Source organism: Cavia porcellus, unplaced genomic scaffold (genome assembly GCF_034190915.1).
Source record: "Cavia porcellus strain 051 isolate PalLab524CR breed Dunkin Hartley unplaced genomic scaffold, mCavPor4.1 scaffold_8, whole genome shotgun sequence".
In the NCBI taxonomy this organism is placed as follows: domain Eukaryota; kingdom Metazoa; phylum Chordata; class Mammalia; order Rodentia; family Caviidae; genus Cavia; species Cavia porcellus.
The window spans coordinates 10,260,499-10,285,662 of NW_026947491.1; the positions used below are offsets into that span (position 1 = coordinate 10,260,499).

Below are 25,164 nucleotides of genomic sequence, written 5' to 3' on the forward strand. Positions count from 1 at the left end.
TCTTCTCCACTGAGAGCTGGAAATCATTGCAATGGTGCTTGTTTCAGGTGTGCTTCCCATATTTTGCCATGCTGCAAATTAGAATGCCCTTTACAGCTTCCTTGAGCTAAAGTATTTCCTCTTCAAACTCTACAGTTCCAACTGAATGCTACAGCAGCTGCCTTGTGTCTTAAGAAAATAAGTGTATCTTTTATGATCGTTCCTAGTGCCACTACTCTAGGAAAGTCATGCTCTTTGTTTGCCATGTCAGCTTATGCCAGCGATACTGCTAATGGTACCATTTCTGTCAATATAATACCTTTAGGTAGGATGTGATTGTGCACAGCACTATTGCTCATTTAGCTATCAAATGTAGGTAAATTCTCTTCTTCCCTGCATTTCTTAAATAAAAAATAGGAAGTGAGATTTCTTATTGCATTGCATATCAATAGCATAATTAATACTGATTATAGAATGGGCTACAGATGTAGCCCAAAAGACTATTTTGTGTCAAAACATCAGAGTTATACTTTTAATAGTTTATATTTTTGTTAATTCAAAATGTATTTTACCTTTTTCTTGAATAGTGTGTGATATTTCTGATGATGACTCTCTAATCAGGTAAGAATATATAGATTTTTAAATATCGTACAGTGACTAATTAGTGAATGCAGAAAAGAAACCAATTGTTTTAGTGTTCTGTTCCAGGCCAGACAAAGTACCTGTGCTGTTTTAATCCAGTTTTATTAATTTTGCTGCTTTTATGAATGGAGGTTATTTAAATGGTCCATGGTCTCATAATTAAGAAGTAACTGACCCATGTGTTGACTGTTAGCCTGCCTGGCTCCCAGATGCCTTCCATTGCCCTCTGCAGTGCTGGGATCCAAATGCAGGTCATTTAAGATCAATGTAGAAAGTCACCATAAGGGACATGTCAAGTCTGCTTAGTTTTCCTGAGAAGTTGGTGAGTTTATTCTAAAGATAATGATTGAATTGATAGCCAGTTTCTTGTTTTTACCACTATAGAACTTAGGGGAGATGTGGTAGTTAAGACTATCTTTATGTAAATCATCTTATATTATTTATGTTGAGGGTTTATTGCAATGACATTTTTAATGCATGTGTCTATTCACCAATTTCCCAGTTTGGTTTTCCTTTCAGGCTATTACTACTGCCTAGTTCTATGATTTTTTTCCTCTTAAGTAAAATATTTTCTTGACTTTTAAAAAAATTTTTCTTCTACTTGGTATTTTTTTTTTTATTTCTGCTGCCTTAGTGGGTTTTTTTTAGTACCAGAAATCAAATCTCACGACTGCATTCTTGCAAGGCAAGTGCTTATGCTGCTTAGTATTTCTTATTGTTGTTTAGACAGAGTCAAAAACAAGTAAACTTTCAGGTTCTAAGAAATCTAAGAGACCAATAAAAATATCCTCTAGTGCTCAACCTGTTTAACATTCTAGCCACATGGTTGAATCCTAGAGAATTTGACATACAATGATATTAAAGTGACTTATCTGAATATAGTTCATGACAAAATGAGGTTGTATTCAGGTTTTATATTTGCTGTGTCTGGTACTCTTTGTCATGTCTCCTTCTGTGAGAGTTTCCATAATAGAAGAGAGGAGGAAGTCCAGCATGTCCAGTGGGAGATCATGAGAGTGGAATTCACAGGGGAAGGGCATGTTGGAAGGACAACATTGGGTGGGGCAAGACTGAGGTCTTACAAATCAGAATATTGAGGTTTGTCACAAGTCTGATAAAGATAATACAGAAAATGAAGCCCCAGAATACTGAGAATTATCCTGACAAATGTATTAAAAGTGTGGATTCAAAGGAGTTCTGAAGAGATTTTTGCTTTTTTGTTCAGTCGGAGGAACAGCGAAACTTAAAAATTGGTATTAGATTAGTTAGGGTAATCTGAGCCACCTGGAAGTCTCTAGAGCATGAAGGAATATCCCATGCCCTCCTTCCTACTCAGTTCATGGAGGGTGGCTTAGGCCTCTCACTCCACTGGGGACCAGAAGCAGCTGAACTTCATGGGCCTGTTACCCAGGACAGGTGTCCCTCATTTCCACCTCTTATGTAAGGTAGGCCTGCAAGGCAGATGTGTCCTCTTGATAGGTGGTACCTTGCTTCTGCTGAGGGCAGGTGATTGTGACACAAATACTTCTTTTCAGGAGCAGCTGCTCTTGGTTATTTGAGCACATCCTTTTTTTTAGGAATCTGTGCCTTCTTAGGCTGAAGATTTAAGTGAACACTGATGTGGAGCCCCACCATGAGAAACCCAGAAGGAAGAGCACTTACAAAAGGACATTAGACTAGATTTATAATAACAGAGGAGCAGCTACCAGGGTTGATTTTCCAGCCAGCTCCTACTTGAATGTCAGAGTGTCTGTGAAAGTTTCACCACTTTATGTGTAGGTGAAAAAAGCAAAGGCATACAAGAAAAACAATTGGGTTTTATCATTTTAATAGTTTAATTTCCCAGGGAAGAAATTGACCAACACACACACACACACACACACACCCACACCCACACCCACCCACCCACCCACATTTTTCTTTGATTTTTGTACTTTTAACCTTCAAATATTTTACAGTTGCAGAGGACTCTGTGTTGATTTATGCTAAATGATACTAACAGAGTTGTCTCAGTGTAAGGGGCTTCCATACAGAAAACAAAGACTGCCATTCCTGACTTACTCGGCATCTTACTGACTTTCAGTAACTTTGGCATTAATGGGGCAAAATGCTCAACCCTAACAATTTAAAGGAGGAAAGATTCATTCTGACTCAGGTAAGAGGCTCCAAGGCAGAAACCACTTGGCAGGGAGACAAGGTGGAGGAAAGCTCCTTAACACACAGGCAGGGAGCAGTGAGAGGGCTGAAGAACCAGGGGTGAGAATTTACCCTTGCAGGTCAGAACCCAGTGGCCTTCCTCAGAGCAGACCTCCCACCTAAGAGCACAGTGAGCTACTGAACTTGCAGATGGATGAGGACATGCTGAAGATAGGGTTCCCATGGTCCAAACACCTTCCACACACAGGATAATGAAAGGGGACACTAGATTAGAACCATCACATCCAGCTTAGTCATTGAACCAGAGACAGAGCAGGGAAAGGGGACGGTGTATTTTTCCACCTTGAGGTTACCAGGCTTGTTTGAGTCCAGGTAACAACTTTTGTTTGCTATTATTGCATTTTTCACTTCAGCCTTCAGAGCAGGCAATTTGTAAAGAGAAATGATTTTTAGACTGTGCTGGTCTCTTGGCTGTCATGCTTTGGGAGTGAAAGTGAGACTATGCTGAGTGTTTCCGAGATTGGAAGAAGTGAAGACAGAAGGAAGCATCTAAAATATTTCAAAACTGGAAGTCAACTTTTAATTGTGTCAACCACGAACCATCATTTGATACACAGATAGCCAAGCTTTCACCAGTTTTTAAAGAATGAAACTCACCCACTGCTATTGTGTGTTTTTGCTCCCCAGCTCTTCCAGCAAACACAGTCTTGTTAATTTCTGGCCTAAATCAGATGACACTGACTTTCTTCTGGATAACAAGGTAAGTGTCTTTCGTAATGTTAATTTTCTTCCTCTTAGTTTTGCATTGTATTGCCCTTAGTCTTCAAATTTAACAGTGGTGTAGCTACCATAAATTTATATGGAACATTGATCAGGGAAGATCACTTTGGAGAACTATGCCTAGTTAAAAAGAATTTCCACCCCTTTGGTAAATAACTGGTACATATTTTGAAGTATTTGAGACTGAAAATAATAATGGGTTAGAAAACACACAGTGACAGGAAAATTGTATCTGTCAAACCTTTGCCATGATGGCGGAAATACAAAATTTGGTCAAGGATCATTTGGATAAGTGGATCTTGCCATGGCTTGAAAATCTTACTACCAAGACCTTCATAGCACTCATACCTATATAAATCTTTTATGGATCTTATTAGTCCTACAATAATCAGGGAAGTTTGGTGCCTTCATTTGAACAACTTACCGTGTATAAAACAACTTTTCCTTTAAGTAATCTTTATTTTGCTATCATCAGTTTTTATGAGAGCTCTTCTGTTTCTGTTATTGGTTCTGTTGTTAGACTAGAATAATACCGGAAACTGTGACAACTTAGAAATTTAAAATGTGTTTCATCAGGGATGTATGACTATGGAATTACAGGATCTTCATTGTTATTGTTTTGTTTTTTTGTTTCTGGAAGGTGATCACAGGGCCTGTGCAGGAAGCTGTATCCCTTGCCCTCTTTTTTTAGTTAATTGAATTTGTTTTTGAGTCCGGTCTGGAATTTGGGATGTTTAGCCTCACCTCCAGTGCTGGATTGAATGTATACTACACCTTCCTGCACTGTGTTTTCTATGTGATTCCTCCATAAAGGGGATACCACTTTTAAAACATTTTATCTTATAGAAGACTACCTGTTTTCAAAATAATAAGCAGTGGTAGAACTAGATGGTCTACAAAGCAAGTGGTAATTGTAAGCTTTATAGCTTTAAAAATATACAGTGGTACTCTCTGTATCACATTCTGACATTTCAAGTTTCACAAGTTTTTGTACTTCCAAAAATTCATTTAAAACTCCGCAGTACAATGAGATTCTGGAGATTAGAAAGATTTTTGTGTGAATTCTGAAGACTTTCAGTGAGGTGTTTGGTATTAAGAAGCATTTTAATACCAGTTGAATGCCAATAAATGGATTTCTACCTAGTAGAATTTTTCAAGTAATGTATGCATAATTTATGTAATAAATAAGTGCATTCAGTTTGCCCTAAAATGTATACTGTGGTTAGGATATATACTTTCAGGTGACTTATGTTTAATGTTATGTCAAATAAGAAAACAAATCAGAGGAATGAAAGACACAGTACATTCTAGTATCCTTTAACTTTGAACATAGGTTAGAATGTCATCTTAAAATCTCTTAAGCTTTTCTTTTAGTCAGCTCCATGTTTATTAGGTGCATCTTTTCAAAGTGTAATTTTTCTGTAGAATCGTGATTAGCAGTTTCACTGAATGCAAAATTGTGGAAATTATTGTGTTTCCTTTCTCTCTACCGGAAATGCTTCAGTTCTCAGGTAGTGGTAAATAGCCCACAACCTTTCTTCCATTTGTAACTGTCATTGCATATGGCAATAAATAGAAAACTAGAAGTATTGGCATATACCATTTATTGGGGGAATAGGAATTTTCAAATAAGGCCTTCCATTTCTCCCTCACATTGTAGTAGCATTTAAAAATACCACTTTCTGTAAATCATCACCATTTCTCTTCTACAATTTACAATATGTTTCCCTTTATGAGAATGGACCTGGTTATATTCACCAGTTGGATTTCTGACTCCTGGCTTCAGGGACCATCCCGCCTGAGCTGCCCTATAAGCACAGACCACAGGTGCACATCAGCAGGCCTGGATTTCATTAAATCCTGGAAGATTTTTCTTTGAACAGGAATCTTTTTCAAAATCTTCAATGGGTATCTTAGTATTAAATCTTATGATTAAATTTTAAAATTCACATTTGCGTACTGTCTCAGAAGTTAGTATTTGCATATATCAGTTAAAGTTTGTTTATAGCTTCAACACAAATGTTAATGTATATAATTGAAAAATGGCATCTCCTGTAATTCCCCCCTCATGATTTCATCTGATGAATTTCAGAACTGTGCATAGATTAGCATTACTGCCTCCGTTTTCTGTATTCTACAAAAAGTTACTTACCTTTTGAGCCAATATCATTTCCTGAGTGAGGTCATCATCTCCCCTCCTCCAAATGTGTCTCCTCCATCCCAGGCCTCCAGTTAGATGTATTTCCTGCAGGCCTTGACTGTGGTCTTTCTGTGATGATATTGGATGGCACCAGATCTCTGAAGCTGAGAATTCCTGGCCCCAGCTACCCTTCTGGTGACTATCAAATTTTCTTACTTCCTACATTCTGAGAACTATTTTTCATTTCTGGACTCATTTTCTCACTCATCATTTAAAAACAATATTCTTTGATGCTGTGCTTCCCATTATTCTCTGGCATCGATCTTACAATATCAGAGAATCTACAGATTTGCATTTCACAAGGGAAAGTTCCCATTCCAGCCTGAAATTAGTGTGATGCTCCTGTTCACCTGTCTGTGCCCTTCCAGGAACTGTATTCCAGCTGTGTCACATTCCTTGGGCAGCCCTCTTTTGTGTATTGTTTCATGCCCCATCCTTTTGTTTCTGGTGTCCTTTCTTGAATGCCCTTGACACCCTTCCTTGGTGCTTTCTCACCTGTTCACAAGAAATGGCTTTTCCTGAGCTTTCCAGATAGAACTGATCGTATTTGCTTTAGAAGCCTGTCTTTGGACCCCATTTGTAGAATGAATGAAATGCATTTCACTGTTTTCATGTATCTGCGTCTGCTTCCATGCAAGCAGAATGTGCTTTCAGCTTTTTGCAGAGTAATCCGTGTGATTTGATAGATTTTTTCGGTGATTGTTTCCATTGTGTTTCCATTACACTGAGTGGGTGGCTGGGCAATTGCCTGCTTTGTAATACTGTTTTTTTCTTTTCTTCAATAGAAACAAGCAGAAATGTCAAAAGTTACAGCGTGGAAAAAGGGTAAGCCTTTTGTTGTAAAAGCACTGGATGAGATATCAGTTAACAATATGACTAATGTGGATGAGGAGAAGAAAACTCATCAAACTGGTAAATTAGTGACTGTGAAAGTTGTTTTTAATTATATGCTATTATTTTCAAATGTGTGTAGATCTAAAAAATGATATTCATTTCTTTTAAAATTTTACTTGTCTTAATTTCCTTCTACCAACAGGTTTTGGAAACTGATTCAAACTTCTGAAATTCTTTTAACATTGACTCATATCTCATTGAAATCTTCATGAATGTAGATATATTTATATCTATAAGCAAATTTTACAGCAGTGAATATTCTCACTAATGTGTCTCTGACTACATTTTATAGATACGGTGTTTGCACCAGGAGTACGGATGGCTTGGGATTCTGAGGTACTGCCTATCATTTGTAATTATGTTTGAAATAAGTATTGGTTGAGATTTTAATATAAATGGGACAATTTGTCTGTACTTTCTCATGTCTTCATATACCTGTAAGAAATCATTTGCTTAGTTTTCAACCACAGTTCCTAATTTTGTGACCAGCTTAGCTGATTAATAAGAATCTGTCTCAAAAAGTTAAAAACACAGGGTTCCTAGCTCAATACAAATACCTTATGTTGAATCCCTTGTACTGCAGGTGAAGGAATAAATGGATGGAGTGCTAAGCACACCTTTGCTACCTGTGTAAAATTCATTCAAGCAAGCCAGTGCAGTCAAAAACTAGGAGCTAGATTTCATAAGCAATCGGCTTAGATTCTGGAATTAAGTTGAACAAAAACTGAAGAATTTTCCCTGCTCAGCCTCTGGCCACTGGCTGAAAATTCTGCTGAGATTCAGACAAAATGTTTGGATATAATTTTTAGAGGTTTTAACTTGACAAAATAATGAGTGAGAATCACAATTGTTAATCTATTTTGGTTGCTTAGTGTCAATCTGCATGACATAATTCAAAAGAAGAAAGGACTCAAGATATAAATACAGGGCTTTATAATCACAGATCCATTTTACATTATTTCAAAAAACAGAACCCAAAGTTGAATGTGGATGCATTGAGTGTCTCTATGGCAGTCATGCTTGTAGTGATAAAGATGTAAATATTGACAAATTGTTTTAGAGTGAGCACTTAGGAAAAGGCCTAATGTGTTCGGTCCAAGCAGCTCCTGCATTGTGGTACCAGGGTAGTGGTGGAAGCACAAAACCAGTTAGTATTCTGGTTTTGTCAGTTAGTGACTGCTGGTTTTGGAAAAATCATTTAATGTATTTGGATTTTGTGACTTATTATACCATGAAGATAACACATGATCTGCTTTTTAGCTATATATATGGACAAATGTGATAAAAATTGTAAAAATACTTTGAAAATTATACAAAGTTCTAGTTGGTTTGCAGTACCTGAATAAATATTGAAGATTTTTTCCTAAACCTGAGAACAACAAAACAATAGTGTGAAGAAGACAATAAGAAAGTTGAGAGGGGCATATAGATTGCTACTTTGTAAATGGTAACACTGTTGGTAAACTGTTGATGGAGTCAGCATATAGGAAGAGAGTAGCTTGGTGCTTGAGGTTTCCCTGAGGAGGCTTTAAATGTGAACTTGAATAAATCTCTGTTATTCTGTACCCACTGTGCACTAGGTAGTGGGACACTGAATACATCAGATGAGGACTTGTGCTATCATGATAGAGTATTCAGACAAACAAGAGCACTGTTTGTTTCATTACTTTGAATCCATCCTGTGGCCTTCACCTGGCACTAGCTCGCCAGGCCTTTTCATACTTGAGATAAGGGTCTTTCTAAGTCACCACATTCTCCAGACTGGGCTTGAACTAGTGCTTCTGATGTCTCAAACCTCCAGAAGTTTGGAATTACAGGTGTGCACTGCCAGGCCTGCATAGGTTAGAGAATTCCAAGGGAGTTTGAGGTAAGGATGGGAATGAGCATGAAGTGCTGCTAATTTAAGAGTGAGAAAGAGCCAGCCCAGTCAAGTCTCGAGGACACTGTGGGCAGAGAGCAGGGAGCCATGAGCCATGTCTGGCTATCATTGTAGCACCCTACAGTGACCTGAAAGCAGGAAGTGCATCAACTTTCATCACAGTTATTTACAGTTTTGCGACAGACAGAAAAGAAAACATGCAAATCAGTATGAGCAAGTTTTGGGCACTTAATAAATTAAAAAAGGTTTTATGCTGCAGCTCTTTTTATACTTTTAAAAAGTTCTCCCTTAATTGGGAAATAGTTGTATATAGTGTCCAATATTTGTGTGCTCTTACTTGAATATAACATGAAGTTATTAGTATATTTTAAGTTTCAAACATCTTTTCAAGCAGTAAAAGTTTTACTCATAATTGTTTTTCTTCTAAGCCCTTGTTTACACAAGTGGAGCAGTGCCTGCGATGTTCTTTGTACTCAGCATGGCTCTCTGAAGCTTCTTAGCTGGCCAATTATTTTAACAGTGACGTGGCTTTTGTGATTAGAAATGCTTAGTGGTGAATGGTAACAAGTATATTTATAAGAATTTGTTTATTCAGGGAAGGGAAAGTGATGTTAGGGTGTAAAGGGAACCAAGGCAATGAAGAAATGATAACGAATGTAGCAGTTCCCCAAAACAAATGTAATTGTTGTATATCACAAACATACTCTCATAAAAACTTCTTCATTTAAATCTGTGTGTTTCAATGTTCCATTCATTGGAGAGTGCAGAGTACTTTGTCTCCTCCGACGTTAGGATGAAATATGTTTATCAGCTGGAATTTTGTCTCTGAATCCCTCCTGTGGCTTTCCATGCCTGCTTTACAAAGTCAGCACCCATGTGGAGACCGAAGCTGGGCTTCTCATAAGGCTCTCATTGGAGACATTTTGGTCCTCAGTACGTGATTCCCATTATTAAACCTGCCTGCCTTAAGATGGTAAAACTCAGATAACTTCTTGGGAAATGAGTAGGTAATGGTTGTGCAACTCATTACTGCTATATGAATTTTCTCAGAGTATCTCTGTGAATTTTCCACAGAAGCCTGTCGATCCTTTTTCTGGGAAAGCAGATGATGGAGGAAAACAGGCAGGAAATAGAAAAACAAAAGGTAAGAAATATGTATAAATGTGTGATATTTTAAGAAAGTCATTTGACAGCATGTTTATTTCACAGTGGAGCATGGCTGAGTTCTGAATCCCCCAAAACTACTTATTAATGACAAAGTAAGAAAAAAGAGAAGTAACACAGCAATAAGTTTCATGTACCCTGACGTATCAGCCACAGGCAAATTTGAGAGTCACTGAAGGAGCTACCTTCTTAGCTCCGTTTCAAGGCATTCTAATGTCTGAGGGATGTTAGAAAATTAAGAGGAGAGGAGGGAGTGAGGGAAAAGAGAGAGCCACAATACAGGGAGTAGGCAAAGGCAAGAGAAAGTATGGGTGTGGGAAAATGACGTAATCATTTAGAAAAAGGAAGAGCCATTAGGAAGAATTATAGGAATTATATCAATTGAGCACCGAGTAACAAAACTTGCAGAGAGGTTGGGCAGAAGTTTTCGTCTTTCCCCGTCTTCTCACGATTGGAAAGGTATTGAGGATTGAAGTAGTGAATTACACAGAGCTCTACTTCATTTACTACAGATCAAAGTAAACGAGCATTGTTCGCTGTACGTGTAGTTTCACTGGTACCTTGGTTCACGCTCTTACTTCTTCCCGCAATGCTGGTTGCAGAGTTCCATTTAAAAGTTTACCACTTAAAAACGTTGCTATTTCAGCAAGTAGTACATCCAGAATGCGACAGTCAAAAACTAGAAAGAAAGGAATGATTAGTCATTGAGTTCAGGAAAGCCATAGTCTCAGTTAAAAGTCCATTAGAACGGGGATGGCCTGTTATGCATTTTCATTTTAGTTGACAGGATGAGGAGGAAGTTGGTGCTAGATTCCAAAAATGGAAGGAAGGGAAGGGAAGTGGATTTGGAAGCGATTAGGTTTGTGGCCTGGAGCTTTAGTTATGAAATGAAGCCCCTGTGGGGGAACTTGTTACACCACACATCTGAGTCAGCAGGACTAAGGTGGTGTGTTTCTAAGAAGGTCTCCAGGGATGCTCATGTCACTCATCCTCAGACCACTGAAGATGGGCCAGTATCAAGTTCCCTGTAGAGAAATCTGGACGAGAGTCATTGGATAAGAACTAGTTCAAGACATAACAAGGTCAAGGGAGAACCATTTCGTGCCTGTTTTCCTGTTTGTATTTCTGAAAATAGTTCTAGTCACAGGGGAGAGAGTAAAGCAATGAACAGAGAAGAAATAGAAGTTGTACTTCTAAGATATTACTGCCATTTCTGCCAACTAAAGAAAGTAGTGGTAGGAATAATCCGCAAAAAGCCGTAAATGGAAACACTCAAGACCATAGAACTAGGTCAGTTTGGAAGGGAACAGGGAGTTATTAGGGGAGGAGGATAGGGAAGAACAAAGCTAGACAGTAACTTTGGAATGAATGATGCAAACTGAGAGGACTCCCTCCCCACAGCTTTCGAGTATGTGTTTGCAAGTGACAGAGTAGACTGTGGCTGTTCAGGGATGATTCAGAGCAGGGAGGAGTGCTAGCCTTGGCTTACACTGCAGGTACTTCCCTCCTTTCCCGCCTAGTCATCAGGCATCAGAGCTTTCTGTGAAATTGATCATTGTTCACGTGAGATTAGCTTGCACATAGAAGCACTGACTCCTTTTAAGATAAGTAAGTTTTGATAAAATAGCTTTTCCACACAAATCCTTTAAAAATGAACCAAGAGACATTGTTCAGTTCATTCCTTGAAGGCCAAAATTGTTACCTGTTAGTAAATATTGTGCTGATTTTAAATGTAAAAGTTTCCTAGTATCTAGCAATTCCCTGACTATTCAGCTTTTTGCATTTTGATAACTATTTCAATGTTGAAAACTGATGTAGCATTATGTCTCAGATATGGTTTATGTTCCATTCATGAGGGATTCAACAAATTTCAAGATGTGGCCAAACTAGTTTTGAGGATACAAGAAATGTAGGCATAGCCATGGCCCACAAGGACATAGAAAACATGACTGGGTTTATTAATTATTATGCTGAACATGTATGGCTAACTGTTTTGTGAGAACACAAAGTTTAAATTCCTCTTGATGATGACCAAACTTATGTACCAGTTGCAGTGCAGGAGAAATGCAAAACCACAGATACTTGGAGTGCAATGGTGTACAAATGGGTGATGTACTATGTTCGATTTATATGCTATTCCCCTCTCCTGTCAGCTCTGACACTCAGCCTCTCAGGGTCATGACTTGCTAAGATTACTTTTTCTCAGCAGTCAGCATGTAAAGCTCACTTCCTGTTTTAGTTATGGTCCTTGCAAGTATAATGTCACATTGGAAATCATGGTTGATGTATATTCTAGTTTTTCTGTCATATTGTTCTAACCAATGGCGAACGTTGTGTGTGTTGATAGTAAAACAGAAAATTTAAATTTATTGCATCAAATTCATTGTATTGGTACATTTTAGATACCCATAAGGATCCCCTTCATTAGAGGGAGATTCTGCCTCTATATGATACTTCTTGATTCTTTTTTCTCCAATCTCTTCTCCCTTAAAGGTCTCCCCTTACCCTGTTTATTTACAAAAGCTTTTTTTCTATTTTGTTCTCTCTGTTGTTTTTTTCTTTTCCTTTTCCTTTACTTCTTCTCCCTCTTACCCTCCCACCCTGTTCCCATTCCTATTGGAATATTTTCCAGTGTCTTTGTACAGTTTTGTTCTCATTTACACTTTTCAGTTTCTCTCACTAGAAAAACAGTACGATGTTGAAATGTGTGTGTTAGATTCATTTTATTTAAGAAATGGAGTCTTTCCCCCCTTTCTTTCCATTGGCTTTGCCCCTTCTTTAGTTCCCCTCTCCTTTAAACAATTTTGCCCTGCTTCACAATACCTTTTTCACTATTTGCTCTTTATTTACACATTTGATATCTAATAACAATGAAATAAAATTCACAGTCCTAAAGACTTAACAATCGATAGTCCTGGAAATTAAAGGTAAATCGGGATAATACTATTAAGTTAAAACAGAAGAATGAGAGATGATGGTGCGAATGAAAGTCAGCTGAGTGAGTGGCCAGCACAGATGCTATGGAGCACAGTAAGGCTGAGGCATTATTGTACTGTGGGGCAGAGAAACACAGGAGACTGCTTCTGAGGAATGGATTTGTACAATCGATATCTGCGTAGTATCGTTGTATCCTAATAAATCAAACTTTATATTTAGATTCCCACTTGAGTTTGCATCAGACTAATAAGACTTTTGAGAGATCATAGAATTTGAAGTTTGTTGATATATGTCCCCTTGCAACACCCTCAGTGATGCAGATTCTATCCCTCTTCCTGGAATCTAGTGAGTCAACCACAATGGGTAAATACTGATGAGTATTGGAGCTGTGTTTCTGTTGGGCAGTCGTACTCACCTTGTTGCATGATTCATGCCAACCAGAAAACAGCATAAGGGAAGTAATAAAGTAGCAGAGTTAATTCAACTTGTAGCACCTGTGCGTGGTTTTCTACTATAGTAATTATGCTTTTTCAGAAATCTTTTGGTGGTAGAATCTGCTCTGTGTTGTACACCTCCAATGCAGCTGCCAACCAAACAGTGTCTATCCACAAGGCAGTCATGGTCTTTGTCTTACCAAAGCATGGTAAAAATTATGAAGAAGATCAGAAGGAAGACTAATTTTATTTAGGCGAGTGTTTAGCATACATTTGAGAGAGAGTGTCAATAGACTTAGAGCTTCTGGGTGGAAAGAAAGACTAGGGAGAGATCTACAGATTGCTACTCAGATGCAACTTCTTTCTTTTAGTGCTAATTGCTCTGAATTCACAAGAATTATGTGTTTGTCACTATGTGCAGGACATATCCCCAAAGATGCTTCCAAAACCACATATTAATGATTTCTTACAATTTCTTTCAGTTTGTATGGATTGATTCTCACTGGATCAGTGGAAATCACTGAGAATTTACTGGGCAGCTTCTCCTTAGACATGTCCCCAACTTTCACACAAAATGGTTGTGTACAGAGTACTGATATTTAAAAGAAATACATGAAAATGTTGCCAGGTGTTGTGCATATCCTTTGAGTTCAAGCTATTTGAAAACTTGAGGCAGAGGGATCGTTCATGTCCAGAAATTGAAGGGCACCATGGATAGCGGAGCACAATCTCACCTTTTAAAATAACAATATTAGGAACACACCATTTGTGCGCTCTGCCGTGGTGGACATCTCGAGAGCACCTACATGTATGCAACGGTGTACCAATGGATGATGTGCTTTGTTCAGTTTATATGCTGTTCCCTTCTCCTGTCAGCTTTGATAGTCAGCCCCTCAGGATCATGACATCCCAAGATCACTGTTTTGCAGCAGTTCACATGTACAGATTGGAATATGCTCACTTCCTATTTTAGTTATGATCTTTGGCAGTATGGTGGCACATTGGAAATCATGTTTGACCTGTGTTCTAATTTTTCTGTCATATTGTTCTCACCAGTCGGAAAGGAGCTGAAACCTGAGGTAATCATTTCCCAAGCATAGCATGAAGATTCGGCTGTGTCCTAAGTCTTCATGAATGTATGCTTGGTTTTCTCATATTGCTGTCTAAAGTTTATTTTCCCTTTTTCCTCTTTAGAATCACCTGACACACATCTTCCCTTGAAGGTAAGGACTGTATATTTGTATTTTGAACGAACTGCCTATTTTAGGAGGTATGCAGTGTGTAGTAATCACTTTACTTTAAATCCCATTCAGCCTGCTGTGGAAACAAAAGATTCTGATGGGAAGAAAGCAGTAAGAGTGAAGGATGCACTGCCACCTCAACCAGGTACATGTCACAATACAGATTCCTCTGTAATGAAGTACAGTACCCTAAATTGTTTGATATGCCTGCAGTCATCTCCATTTTGTCTCCAAATGTTGGCAAGGCTTTGCCATAAATACTGCCGGTGTAATTATTGGTGTGCATATTTGCAAATAAGGTGCTAATAAGCTCAAGAGAAAATAATATTTAATGAATTGTTTACGTATGTTTTAATATCCAATGTTTTCAGCTTGGATCCTTATACTTCACAGGGATCCACAAAACTTACTATAAAATTCCACGATCTTTGCAAAGTGTGTGGGTGCTTCCCAGAGAGCTGGCTCCTCTGGGCATCCCAGAGTCCCGGTTACTCAGGCGATAGTGGCAAGTGGCTCACTGATACCCATGATTTAGTTCACTACCGCTAGCAAATATGCTTACAGTGATTCTGATGTTTGTCTAGAGTAAAGCTCTCCTTAGTAATATGCCCACTGTGTGTCCACTTTATTTCATCTCAGCCTTGGTATATTCATGATTGCAAGCAGATAGATTTTCTCGAAAGCAGACTGTGTGAGTGTGTATATATGGTGTCTCATACGTTTGATTATTAAGTGTGCAGACGTAATCATTCTTAGTGACTGTTTGATACAATTCTTCACAACAAAGATTCTCAAACTTTAGCTGGAATTCCTTTTAGAGTCGTAAAAGATCTTACATAATCTACAGAGGTTTCTTATTAAAGTATGTTGAATCTATTGACACTCTAGTAGAGACTAAATCTGAAAGATGGAGAATAGTGGGGCGGGAGATTTAACTCAGCAACAGAAGTGTCGGCCTGGCTAATGCAGCTCATGAGTTTGATCCCCAGTACTAAAACAAAGAAACAAACAACAAGAACAAAAAGCTGTAAGATACCAGCATGCAGTCACATATGCCAATATCCATTAGAGCTGTGATTCGTGAATCATTGGAACTATGACAGATGAGACGTTACATTTCTGAAAACTTCAGTCTGCTAGGCCCCATCAAGATAGGGAATGAGTGTGGAATTGCACTTAACCTTTGGAATTATTTGTCCTCTTAGAACCTTGAGCTTCAGGGATTCTAATTCACTGTTAAACCACCATTTCAACAATAAGTATTGTCCATGAACGCCAAATGACAAAGAGCTTCTTCACAGCGAACTGCTATTTAAACTCTCTATCTCCTGTTTTCTTTCAGTTGTCTTTAATTTTATAAGTGTGACAATTTTGTTTATAAAGAAAAACGGCATTGTGTCATTGTGCTTTCCTTTCTTGTCTCCAGCCATTCGCTGGGACTAATGTGTGTCTTGGTTGGAGACAGTGAGCCTTCTAGGGCTTTCAGTGATAGCAAAGAGCCCACTGTGGAGCATGTGCCAAAGGTTCACTACGAGTGACCTGGACTAAACTAGTTCGTACATGGGCACAATAAGGTCCCGGAGAGCCGGCACTTTTCTTATGAATTTGTGATGTTATCAAAATTTATAAAGTGAATTCTATCTAACAGCAATGGCACATGGAAGTATGTATGTCATTGTAGTTTTCAGAATTTAAAGTAATATATTGATTAACATCCATGTCTTTGAGTCTTGGAAACAATATTGTGTGTGTTTATAGTACAATAGACAATTTTCATTTTTGTTTTTCCATTTGATTATACTGGTGCATTTTAGATATCCATAAGGATAACATTCATTAGAGTAAGCTTCTACTGTATAAGATATTTCTTGATTGCTTTATCCCCAGTCCCTCCCTCTCCCTTCAAGTGATCACCTTAACCTGCTTATTTACAAAAGCCTTGTCTCTATTTTCTCCTGTCCGTTGTTTTGGGGGAGTGCGGGCACCAGGGATTGAACTCATGGCCTTACATTTGCAGAGCAGGCACTTTTGCTGTTGAGCTAAATCCCCAGCACTGTCTGTTCTTTTCCTTTTTCTTTATTTCCTCTCCCTCTCACGCAGCACCCTGTTCCCCTTCCTATTTGAATATTTTCCAGTATCCTTGCACAGTTTAGTGCTGATTTACAATTTTGAGTTTCTCCCTCTAGAAAAACAATATGATATTGATATGTGTATGTCTGATTCATTTCTTTTAAGAAATGGATCCTTTTTCTCTTTCTTTCCATTGGCCCCCCCCCTTCCCTAGTTCCACTGTCCTCGAAACAGCTTCTCCCTAATTCACACTCTGTTTTATGCAATTTGCTCATTATTTACACATTTGACATCTCATAGCAGTGAAATGAAATTTGTTTCCCTAAAGAATTAAATCAACTGTCCTAGAAATTAATGTATGTAAAAGAGATTGCTGGGTAAATCATAATACTTCAAGTAAGTGAAAACAGAAGAATGAGAAATGGTGGTGATAATGAAACTCCGCTGAGTGAGTGGCAAGCACAGAAGCTGTGTAGCACAGTAAGCCTGAGGCATTATTGTACTGTGGAGCAGAGAAACACGGGAGACTGCTTCTGAGGAATGGGTTTGTACATTAGTTATGGTTGTAGTACTATTACATTCCAAAATATCAAACTTTCTATTTTGATTCAGATTGGTGTTTGGCCTCCTGTTATGAGACTGCTGAGAAATCAGAGAATTTGAAATCTGATGATAAACAATCACTTGCAACATTACTAGAATCTGGTGAGTCCACATTAATGGGGATAGTTAGGCTTTTTGCTCAGCACCTGTGCACGATAGGCTGCTTGCTCCAGAGCTGTGGAGATGTGCATGTGCAGAGGCCATTAGAGCCTAGGGGTTGAATGAGGGGTTGCTTGGCTTTCACTGAAAGGCAGTGAGAGGTCCAGGGTCCCTGAGGTGCTTGCACTCTCTATAGACTGTGCCCAGAAGAACTTGTCCAGTGGGGACCCGGGACCATCGAGGCCTGTGGGCCTTCTGAAAAACTGCAAGGTTGCATTGCAAAGCATCTTTGGTGAGCCAATGCCCAAGATTCACAAGGCTGCCCGTAAGGGCAACAAGGACCGGGTGCAGTTTCTCATCACAGCAGGCCATGTCCATGACAGAGACAGAGAACGCAGGTAATGGGGCTGCATGACCAGGGGCGGCGAGTGGGGCTGGGATGATGCAGGAGAGCGAGGGTCTCAGGCTCAGGAGGGAGGAGTGGGTGAGGAGGGTGCAGGGGGATTCCCAACACCCAGGGAAGCAAAGCTGGCCAGAGGGTCGATCCTCAGGCAGTGCTCATAAGCTGCAACATAAAAACAAACCTCCCACTGGTTTATAATGGACTTGTACTTCCTGTTGTAGGCCACTTCATTGACTACTGAAAAGCTATTTAACATTGGTATGATGTGTGTGTAGTGTTTTGTTCTTAGTATCACATTAAGAGAATTGTACATATTATAAAAAAGGGAACTGTGGCATGTTTCTTATAATCTACAAATTTAGGGCTGAAACTTAAGCTTATAAAAACCTAGTGTCCATTTACTATCAGTGTCCATCTGTGCATGTATGTTCTGTACTAAGGACCTTTATAAGGAAACTGAATTGGGAAGGCAGCTCTATGTTCTTGGCTAGAAAGTTCCATTAGTCCCCAAATGTGAGCTTTTTGTGTATCTGCTTATGCAACGAAAAAAATGTGCAACACTTGAGTTTCCCTTTGTTGTTTTGCCATTGGGGTCACTAAGAAAATATAGTGAAGACCCACCTTCGTAGATATCAAGGTAAGTTATTTTCACAAATTAATTATTTTCTAACAGCCCAAAAGATAGACAAATGAATGTAACTTAATAGAAAATCTGGAAACATTCAAATATCTGTCAGAATTTAGAAATTGATCCTCACATATTTTAGTTGAAAAACTGGAATGATACATGAATGAAATGTAAACCATTTCAAAAAATGTAGATTTTATGTCACAAAAGTTTCCAGTGGCATAGAAATAAAAATTTTAGATCATACAAAATGAGAAAATTAGCAAAAGCAAACACATTTGCATATTCCTAGAAGTGACCGTCACAATGAGCATTCGTTTTTTTGTGTTGGGGGTTGCTGCTAGGTCCTGGTGCATGTGAAACACACTACCACTCAGCCATCCCCTTCCTGACCTGCATTATGAAGATTAACTCTCAAAAGAAAAATTAAATGTTCCTTTATATTAGGAAAACATTGACCAAATGAAATACAACATATTTGTAAGACATTTACAACAATGACCTGGGATATAGGTCAGTGGCACTGTGCCTGTCTGAAAAGTGTGAGGTCCTGAGTCAGATTTCTAGTACCAAAAACTAAACTAAAATAAAATAAAATAGAGACAGATATATCATAAACCATATATCAGATGAAATATACATCATAGATACATCAGATGAAAACTGTATCTTTATCTTTCAAGGTGATTGTTTGAAAATCATCAAAAAATTGAATACTAATTTACTTTAAAGGTAGATAGCACACACTGTGAGCGTCAAATCCTACTGTACCACTGAGCTATATCAAACTCTAAATTAGGTGGTTGGTTTGACAAATGACCTGTAAACATAAAAAGAAATGTTTAGTGTTCCTGATAAGGAGAATTTAATTTTACAATGGAGTGAAATATTTTTCAGCTACAGAGTTTGTGAGGATGAAGAGCAGTTTATCCTGCTGCTTAAAATTGGAGATGGCTTATGACTTTTTCAAATAGGAAATTTGATTCAAGTACTGTACCACAGTTTAGGAAAGCGTATGTCCACTCATCAGTTCCTTTCTAGAATACCTTCAGAACATACAGACACGTTAAATGTGCTTTTCTTCATTGTTGCTTAACATAGTGATGGATCCACAGAAAGATTGTATCAGTTGCAGTGCATTGCAGGATGGAGTGATATATAATCACTGAAATTGGCATCACATGAATGTATTTTTAACAGGGAAAGATGCACTTTGATATATCCACTGAGACGAGAGTCAGTTTACTTTTGCCTACACACAAATAGGCTGCAGTCTTGTGTTAGTCAGAAAATGTATACAAGTTGTGGCAAAATTTGTTATTTTTAGGCATTTGAACGAGAGGTGAAATTTTCTGTTCTTTTTTATTATCTAGAAAGTCATTCTACTCATAATATTTAAGAGTTTCTCATTAATTTTTTCACTCTAACAGAGTTTCATTGGCACCAGAAACAATGTTGAATATTCTGTATTTTTACATTTTTGTGCCTTTCATTTTGTACTATCTCATGATTAGTAATGGCAATAATGGTTCTGTGTGCCCTTCTTTCCTTTCTCTCATCCTTGATTTCTACAATAAATAAATATAAAATTCTAGTGAAAGTTGTCTATTAATAAAATAATTCTTGGGAAAAACACAAACATTAGTTAAGCACAGATAGTTTTCATTTTTTCTGTGTGTGTATTGGTATTTTTGACAACTTTTTGCTTCTTCAAAAATAAAGATATAAAGAAATTATCTGTACTTAGAGATTTTACTATGAATCATGTGATGATGCCATATGAAGAAAACTTTTTAAAGCCACTGCAGGATACTGAAGCCTTTTGCCCAGGAAGCAGCTTCATTGCTGCTCAGACTAACTCAGCAGATTCATGCCTAGTATCGCATGTTAGCCCCTTTTTATTCAATTTTTGTCTTTTCATCACCCTTATATGGGCACATGCAAGGATTTTCCAGTCTGGTCGGTATACCTTAACATTTTACAGGCTGGTTTTTGTTACAGAGTCACATCAGTAGCATACACAGTGTTTGATCCTACGCAGTAAAAAGCCCCCATACTCCAAAGGTCAGGAGGGGACCTTCCACACTACCAGGTATAGTTACACAAGAGCTTTTGTCTTCTGAGCTTTGTGTGCCTTTCCAATGACAGAGGTGTTAAAATATGAGAAAAAGTGTCTGGAGGCTTATTGAAATAATCCTAACCCCACAAAGAATGTCCATCTTAATTATTTTATTTTACTTAATTGAAATATTGTCTTTGTTAAGTAGTAATAGTAGACATTATAGTATCTGACAATTATTGAGCTGTTATTTGTTCTACAAGTTGTTCTAAATATTTTGTGTGGATTCTTATTTAACCATCTCAGTGGTGTCTTCTGAGAGAACTGAGAACTTCAGTTCTCATTTAGTAGGTGAGAATCCCGAGGCACAGAAGGGCCAAAGGATGGCTAGAAAGTAAGAACTTAGGGTAGAAATTAAATTCCAATTGAGCTGAATCTGAGGCCTGTTCTTACTAATTCCAGTGGGTTGCACTAGGCTGGGAGGTAGCGCAGTGCAGGGACCTTGTTTAGTTATGTGCAAGACAGCAGCTTCCATCCCCCACACTAAGCGTTACCCACTTGCACTTCCATTCACAGGTGAGCAGTAAGAGCTGTGAAGCATTCTATGTTTTCAAAGACAATTAAATACTTCTTGTTAAAGATATTTAATTTTCATAATAATTCCATAAATAATTTTGCATTTTGAAATGGAGCGCTGTAATTTCCTAATAATCTTCTTGACTGTCCCAGGACTGCTCTGCATTATGCCAGTGCCTATGGCCATCCAGAAGTGGTGACTCTCTTGGTAAAGAGCAAGTGTGATATTAATGCCTGTGACAGTGACTATGACACCGCTCTGATTAAGGTAAATAGCAGCCAACAATTTCAGCATGGGAGGGATTGTATTTAAATGCTGAAAATCAAAGTCAGTCAGTGTAATTTGAATATAACTCCTTGGCCAGGCATGTGGAAAGTGTGTTTGGAGTTTCTTGAGCTGATGGTGTCTCCTTTATTACAATACCCACAGGCTGTAAAATGCTACGAGGAAGGCTGTGCTAGTATTCTCTTGGAGCATGGTGCAAATCTAAATATTGCCAATGCCAAGGGCGACACTGCTCTGCATCTTTCGGTATTTCATCCAAGGTCTTCACTAACAGCAAAACTGCTTTCGCATGGTGCCGATGCTGAGGCAAAAAACAAGGTATAGAGCACTGAATTTTCTTTCCAAAGTTTCTGAAATACTTTCCTGTTCACAGTGACATATTGGTTGGTCAGTTTTCCACATGTAGAAACTCAAGTGTTTCATGAATACACTGTTTGAAATAACTTAATAGTTAATGTTTTCACTTTCAATGTTGATAGTTTTAATGAAATGCTAGAGGATGTGAGTTTCTTTTATGCACTTACAGTATTTGTGAACACACTGAATTTTAAAATGTAAAATTTTTGTTTCAAAAGGTTTCTTTCTTTCTTTTTTGCAGTAGTGTAAAACAGCACAAGATAGCAAAATTAACCTCAGAATTTGGTTTTATTTTAAAACTTAAGCAGAGCAATAGTGTTTTTTTATTTAAAAGAAACAACAGGAAAATGGTAGAAATAGCACATAATTTCAAAAATAATTAACAGTAAGAAATCACTAGTTGATAAATCACATACTGTTCTTTTAGATATAGTTCAAGTTACAAAAGTAAAGCACACAAAGTGGCTGGTCAAACAGCAATACTGCAAACTGTTCTTTTCAGCTCTCCAAGAAAAATTTACTAATAGGGTTATCAAATCTACTGTCACACATACGTGCAGTTGTAGCCTTTAGATCAGTTTTTTGTCCTCTCTTTTTCACAACAGCAATTACACATTTTGTGTTTGACTACTCCTACATTTCTTATTACATTTCACACTAGAGACACACTGTGATATTTATAAATATGATTATTTATTTATTTCATTAGTGAGAAGAGCCTCAAATTGTCTCCATTTGTCTATGAAAGCCTCAACAGCAACCTTTTTATAGCTGAGTAATATTCTATTGTATAAAAATATCACATCTTTTTCATCCACTCTGCAGTTCATGGGCATCTTGGTTTTTTTCAAGTTTTAGCTATTACAAATTGTGCTGCTATGAACATGGCTGCACATATCTCACAGGTATATGACATTTTCCATTTTTCTAGGAAAATACCAATGAGGGAACTCACTGGACCGAATGGAACTTCCAATCCTAGTCTTCTGCAAATTTTCCATACTGATTTCCATAGTGCCTGTGTCAGTCTACCCTGCCAGCAATCGTGGAGCATTGTTCCTCCCCCCCCCCAGCCTCGCCAGCATTTGTTATCAGTTGATTTCTTGATTGCAGCTATTCTTTTCGGAGTGAGAATCTCGATGATGTTTAAATTTGCATTTCTCGAATGACCAATGATGGTGAACATTTCTTTCACCGTCATTGTAATTATTTGCCATTTGTATATCTTCATCTGAGAAATGTGTGTTCATCTCAGATGTTCATTTTTGGAGAGGGTCTCTGAATTTGGGCTTGATGTTTTTCAATACTTTACACGTTCTGGATATAAGTCCTTTGTCTGAGGAGTTGTTGGCTAAAATTGTTTCCCATTCTGTGGGTTTTCTTTTCACTCTGTTAGTGATTTCTCTTGAAGTGCAGAAACTTTTGAATAATATGAGATCCCAGGTGTTGATTCTTTGACGTGTTTCCCATGCAGTTTACATTTTGTTCATGAAATCTCTGCCTACCTCTGTCTCCAAGTCTTCTGCCTACCTGGTCTTCCAGTAGATTTAAGGTTTCTGTATTAATGTTTAGGTCTTTGGTTCATTTAGACTTATAGTTTTGTGCTTGGTGATAGGCATGGGTCTATGTTCAGTCTTCAGCATGCAGAGAGCCAGTTTTTCCAGCCCCATTTATTAAAGAGTGAACATGGTTAGCCCCATTGTCAAATATCAGGTGGTTGATTGTTTTTGTAGTTTTGCTTGCATCTTCTAATCTGTTCCATTGTTCCCCAGGTGTATTTCTTTGCCAATACCCTGCTCATTTTATCATTGTGCCTTTGTAATAGAGTTTCAGGTCAGGAATTGAGATGCTTCCTCCCTTACCTTGGTTTCTCAGAATTGCCTTTGCTATTCTAGGTTTCTTCTGTTTCCAAATGAATTTCAGGAGTGTCTTCTCTAGCTCTGTGAGGCACGTTAATGGTATTCTGATTGCAATTGCATGAAATCTGTAGAACAGTTTTGGGAGTATGGCCATTTTCACAATATTGAGTCTTCCTAGCCAAGAACAAGGAATACTCTTCCATTTTGTAATATCCTCTTCAATCTCCCTCTGTAGTGTAGCATAATTTTCAGCAAATAGGTCTTTTACATTCTTAGTTAGCTTGGTTCCTAAGTATTTCATTATTTTAGATGCTATTGTGAAAGGTGATATTTCCACAAATTCTCTCTCGGTGAGTTTTTTTTTGGTTGAGTACAGGAATGCTATTTGTTTTTGAGTTTTGACTTTGGATCCAGTTACACTACTCAATTTTTTTATTATTTCTAACAGTCTTCTAATGGAAATTTTTGGGTCTTCTACATAGAGTATCATGTCACTTGTAAATAGTGATAATTTAACTTCTTCCTTTCCTATATTTATTCATTTTATTTCTCTCTCTTGTGTGATTACCCTGGCTGGTGTTTCCAGAACGTATTTGAATAGGAATGGTGAAAGTGGACATCCTTGTCTTGTTTCTGATTTTAAAGTAAAAGCTTTCAGCTTTTGTCCATTTAGTATAATGTTGGCTATTGATTTGTTATAGATTGGCTTCATAAGATTGAGGTAGACACCATGTGTTCTGAGTATCTGAAAGGTTTTTATCATGAACATGTGTTGGGCTTTATCAAAAGCTTTTTGTGCATCTGTGAAGACGACCATGCGGTTTTTGTTTTTGGCTCTGTTGATGGATTGTATTACATTTATTGATTTGCATATGTTAAAGTATTCCTGCCTTCCTGGAGTGAACCCCACTTGGTCATTATGTATAATCTCTTGATTCTTTGCTGCATTCTATTCTTGCCAGTATTTTATTGGGAATCTTTGCATGACTGTTGATTAGTGAGATTGGCCTATAGTTCTCCTTTTTGGTTGGGTCTTTCTCTGGTTTTGGTATGAGAGTTATACTTGCCTCCAGGAATGATTTAGGGAGGATTGCTTCCTTTTCATTTTCATTGAAGTGTTTAAGCAGTTTAAGGAGAAGTTCTCTAAATTTTTTGTAGAATTTAGCCATGAATCCACAGGATGTGGGCTTTTCTTTGTTGGTAAGTTTTTAATTATAATTTTAATTGCAATAGTTGATACCGGATTATTTAAATTTGCTGTATCTTCTTGGTTGAGCTTTGATAGTTCATATGGTTCTGGAAATCTGTCCATTTCCTCTGTATTTCCCACGCTATGTGAGTAGAGATTTTCAAAGTAGGTATTCATGATGTTTTGAATTTGCATGGGATCTGTAGTAATTTCCCCCTTTTTGGTCTTTATTGCCTGAATTTAGGCTTTTTCTTAATAAGGTTAGCTAGAAGCTTGTCAATTTTGTTTAGTCTCTCAAAAAACCAGTTTTTTGTTCCATTAATTCTTTGTACTGTTTTTTAAATTTCCATTGCATTGATTTCTGCTCTAATCTTTACAGTTTCCTCTCTTGTATGAGCTTTGGGTTTAACTTACTCTTCTTTTTCTAGAAGCTTGTGATGAAGCATTAGGTTGTTTATTTGTTGTCGTTCTTTTTTTTTGATATAACAATTTATTGATATATATTTCCTTCTTAAGTCTGCTTTCATTGCGTCCCATAGATTACAGTATGTTGTGTCTGCATTTCATTGATTTGTAGCTATTGCTTTATTTCTTCTTTATCTGTGGCCCACTGGTTCTTCAAAGGGTTGTGATTTAATTTCCATGTAATTATACAGGTTTCACAATTATTCTGCCATTAATTTCTAATTTCAGTGTGGTCAGATGTGTTTCTTGTATACAGCATACTG

The 25,164-nt window shown here is 37.7% G+C and overlaps 1 protein-coding gene across 1 annotated transcript in view; it reads left to right on the forward strand.

The window, feature by feature from the left end:
• The first annotated feature begins 570 nt into the window (after positions 1–570).
• Positions 571–25,164, forward strand: part of LOC134477230 (putative ankyrin repeat domain-containing protein 30B-like) — a 47,269-nt gene continuing 22,675 nt past the window's right edge. Inside the window, exons 1-11 of the mRNA XM_063254336.1 lie at positions 571–600; positions 3,466–3,538; positions 6,544–6,583; positions 6,945–6,988; positions 9,606–9,675; positions 14,261–14,289; positions 14,380–14,452; positions 16,990–17,082; positions 17,276–17,477; positions 20,899–21,013; positions 21,176–21,349. Coding sequence (XP_063110406.1) covers positions 6,556–6,583; positions 6,945–6,988; positions 9,606–9,675; positions 14,261–14,289; positions 14,380–14,452; positions 16,990–17,082; positions 17,276–17,477; positions 20,899–21,013; positions 21,176–21,349 — 828 coding nt within the window. The 5' untranslated portion in view covers positions 571–600; positions 3,466–3,538; positions 6,544–6,555. The remainder of the gene's footprint in view (positions 601–3,465; positions 3,539–6,543; positions 6,584–6,944; positions 6,989–9,605; positions 9,676–14,260; positions 14,290–14,379; positions 14,453–16,989; positions 17,083–17,275; positions 17,478–20,898; positions 21,014–21,175; positions 21,350–25,164) is intronic.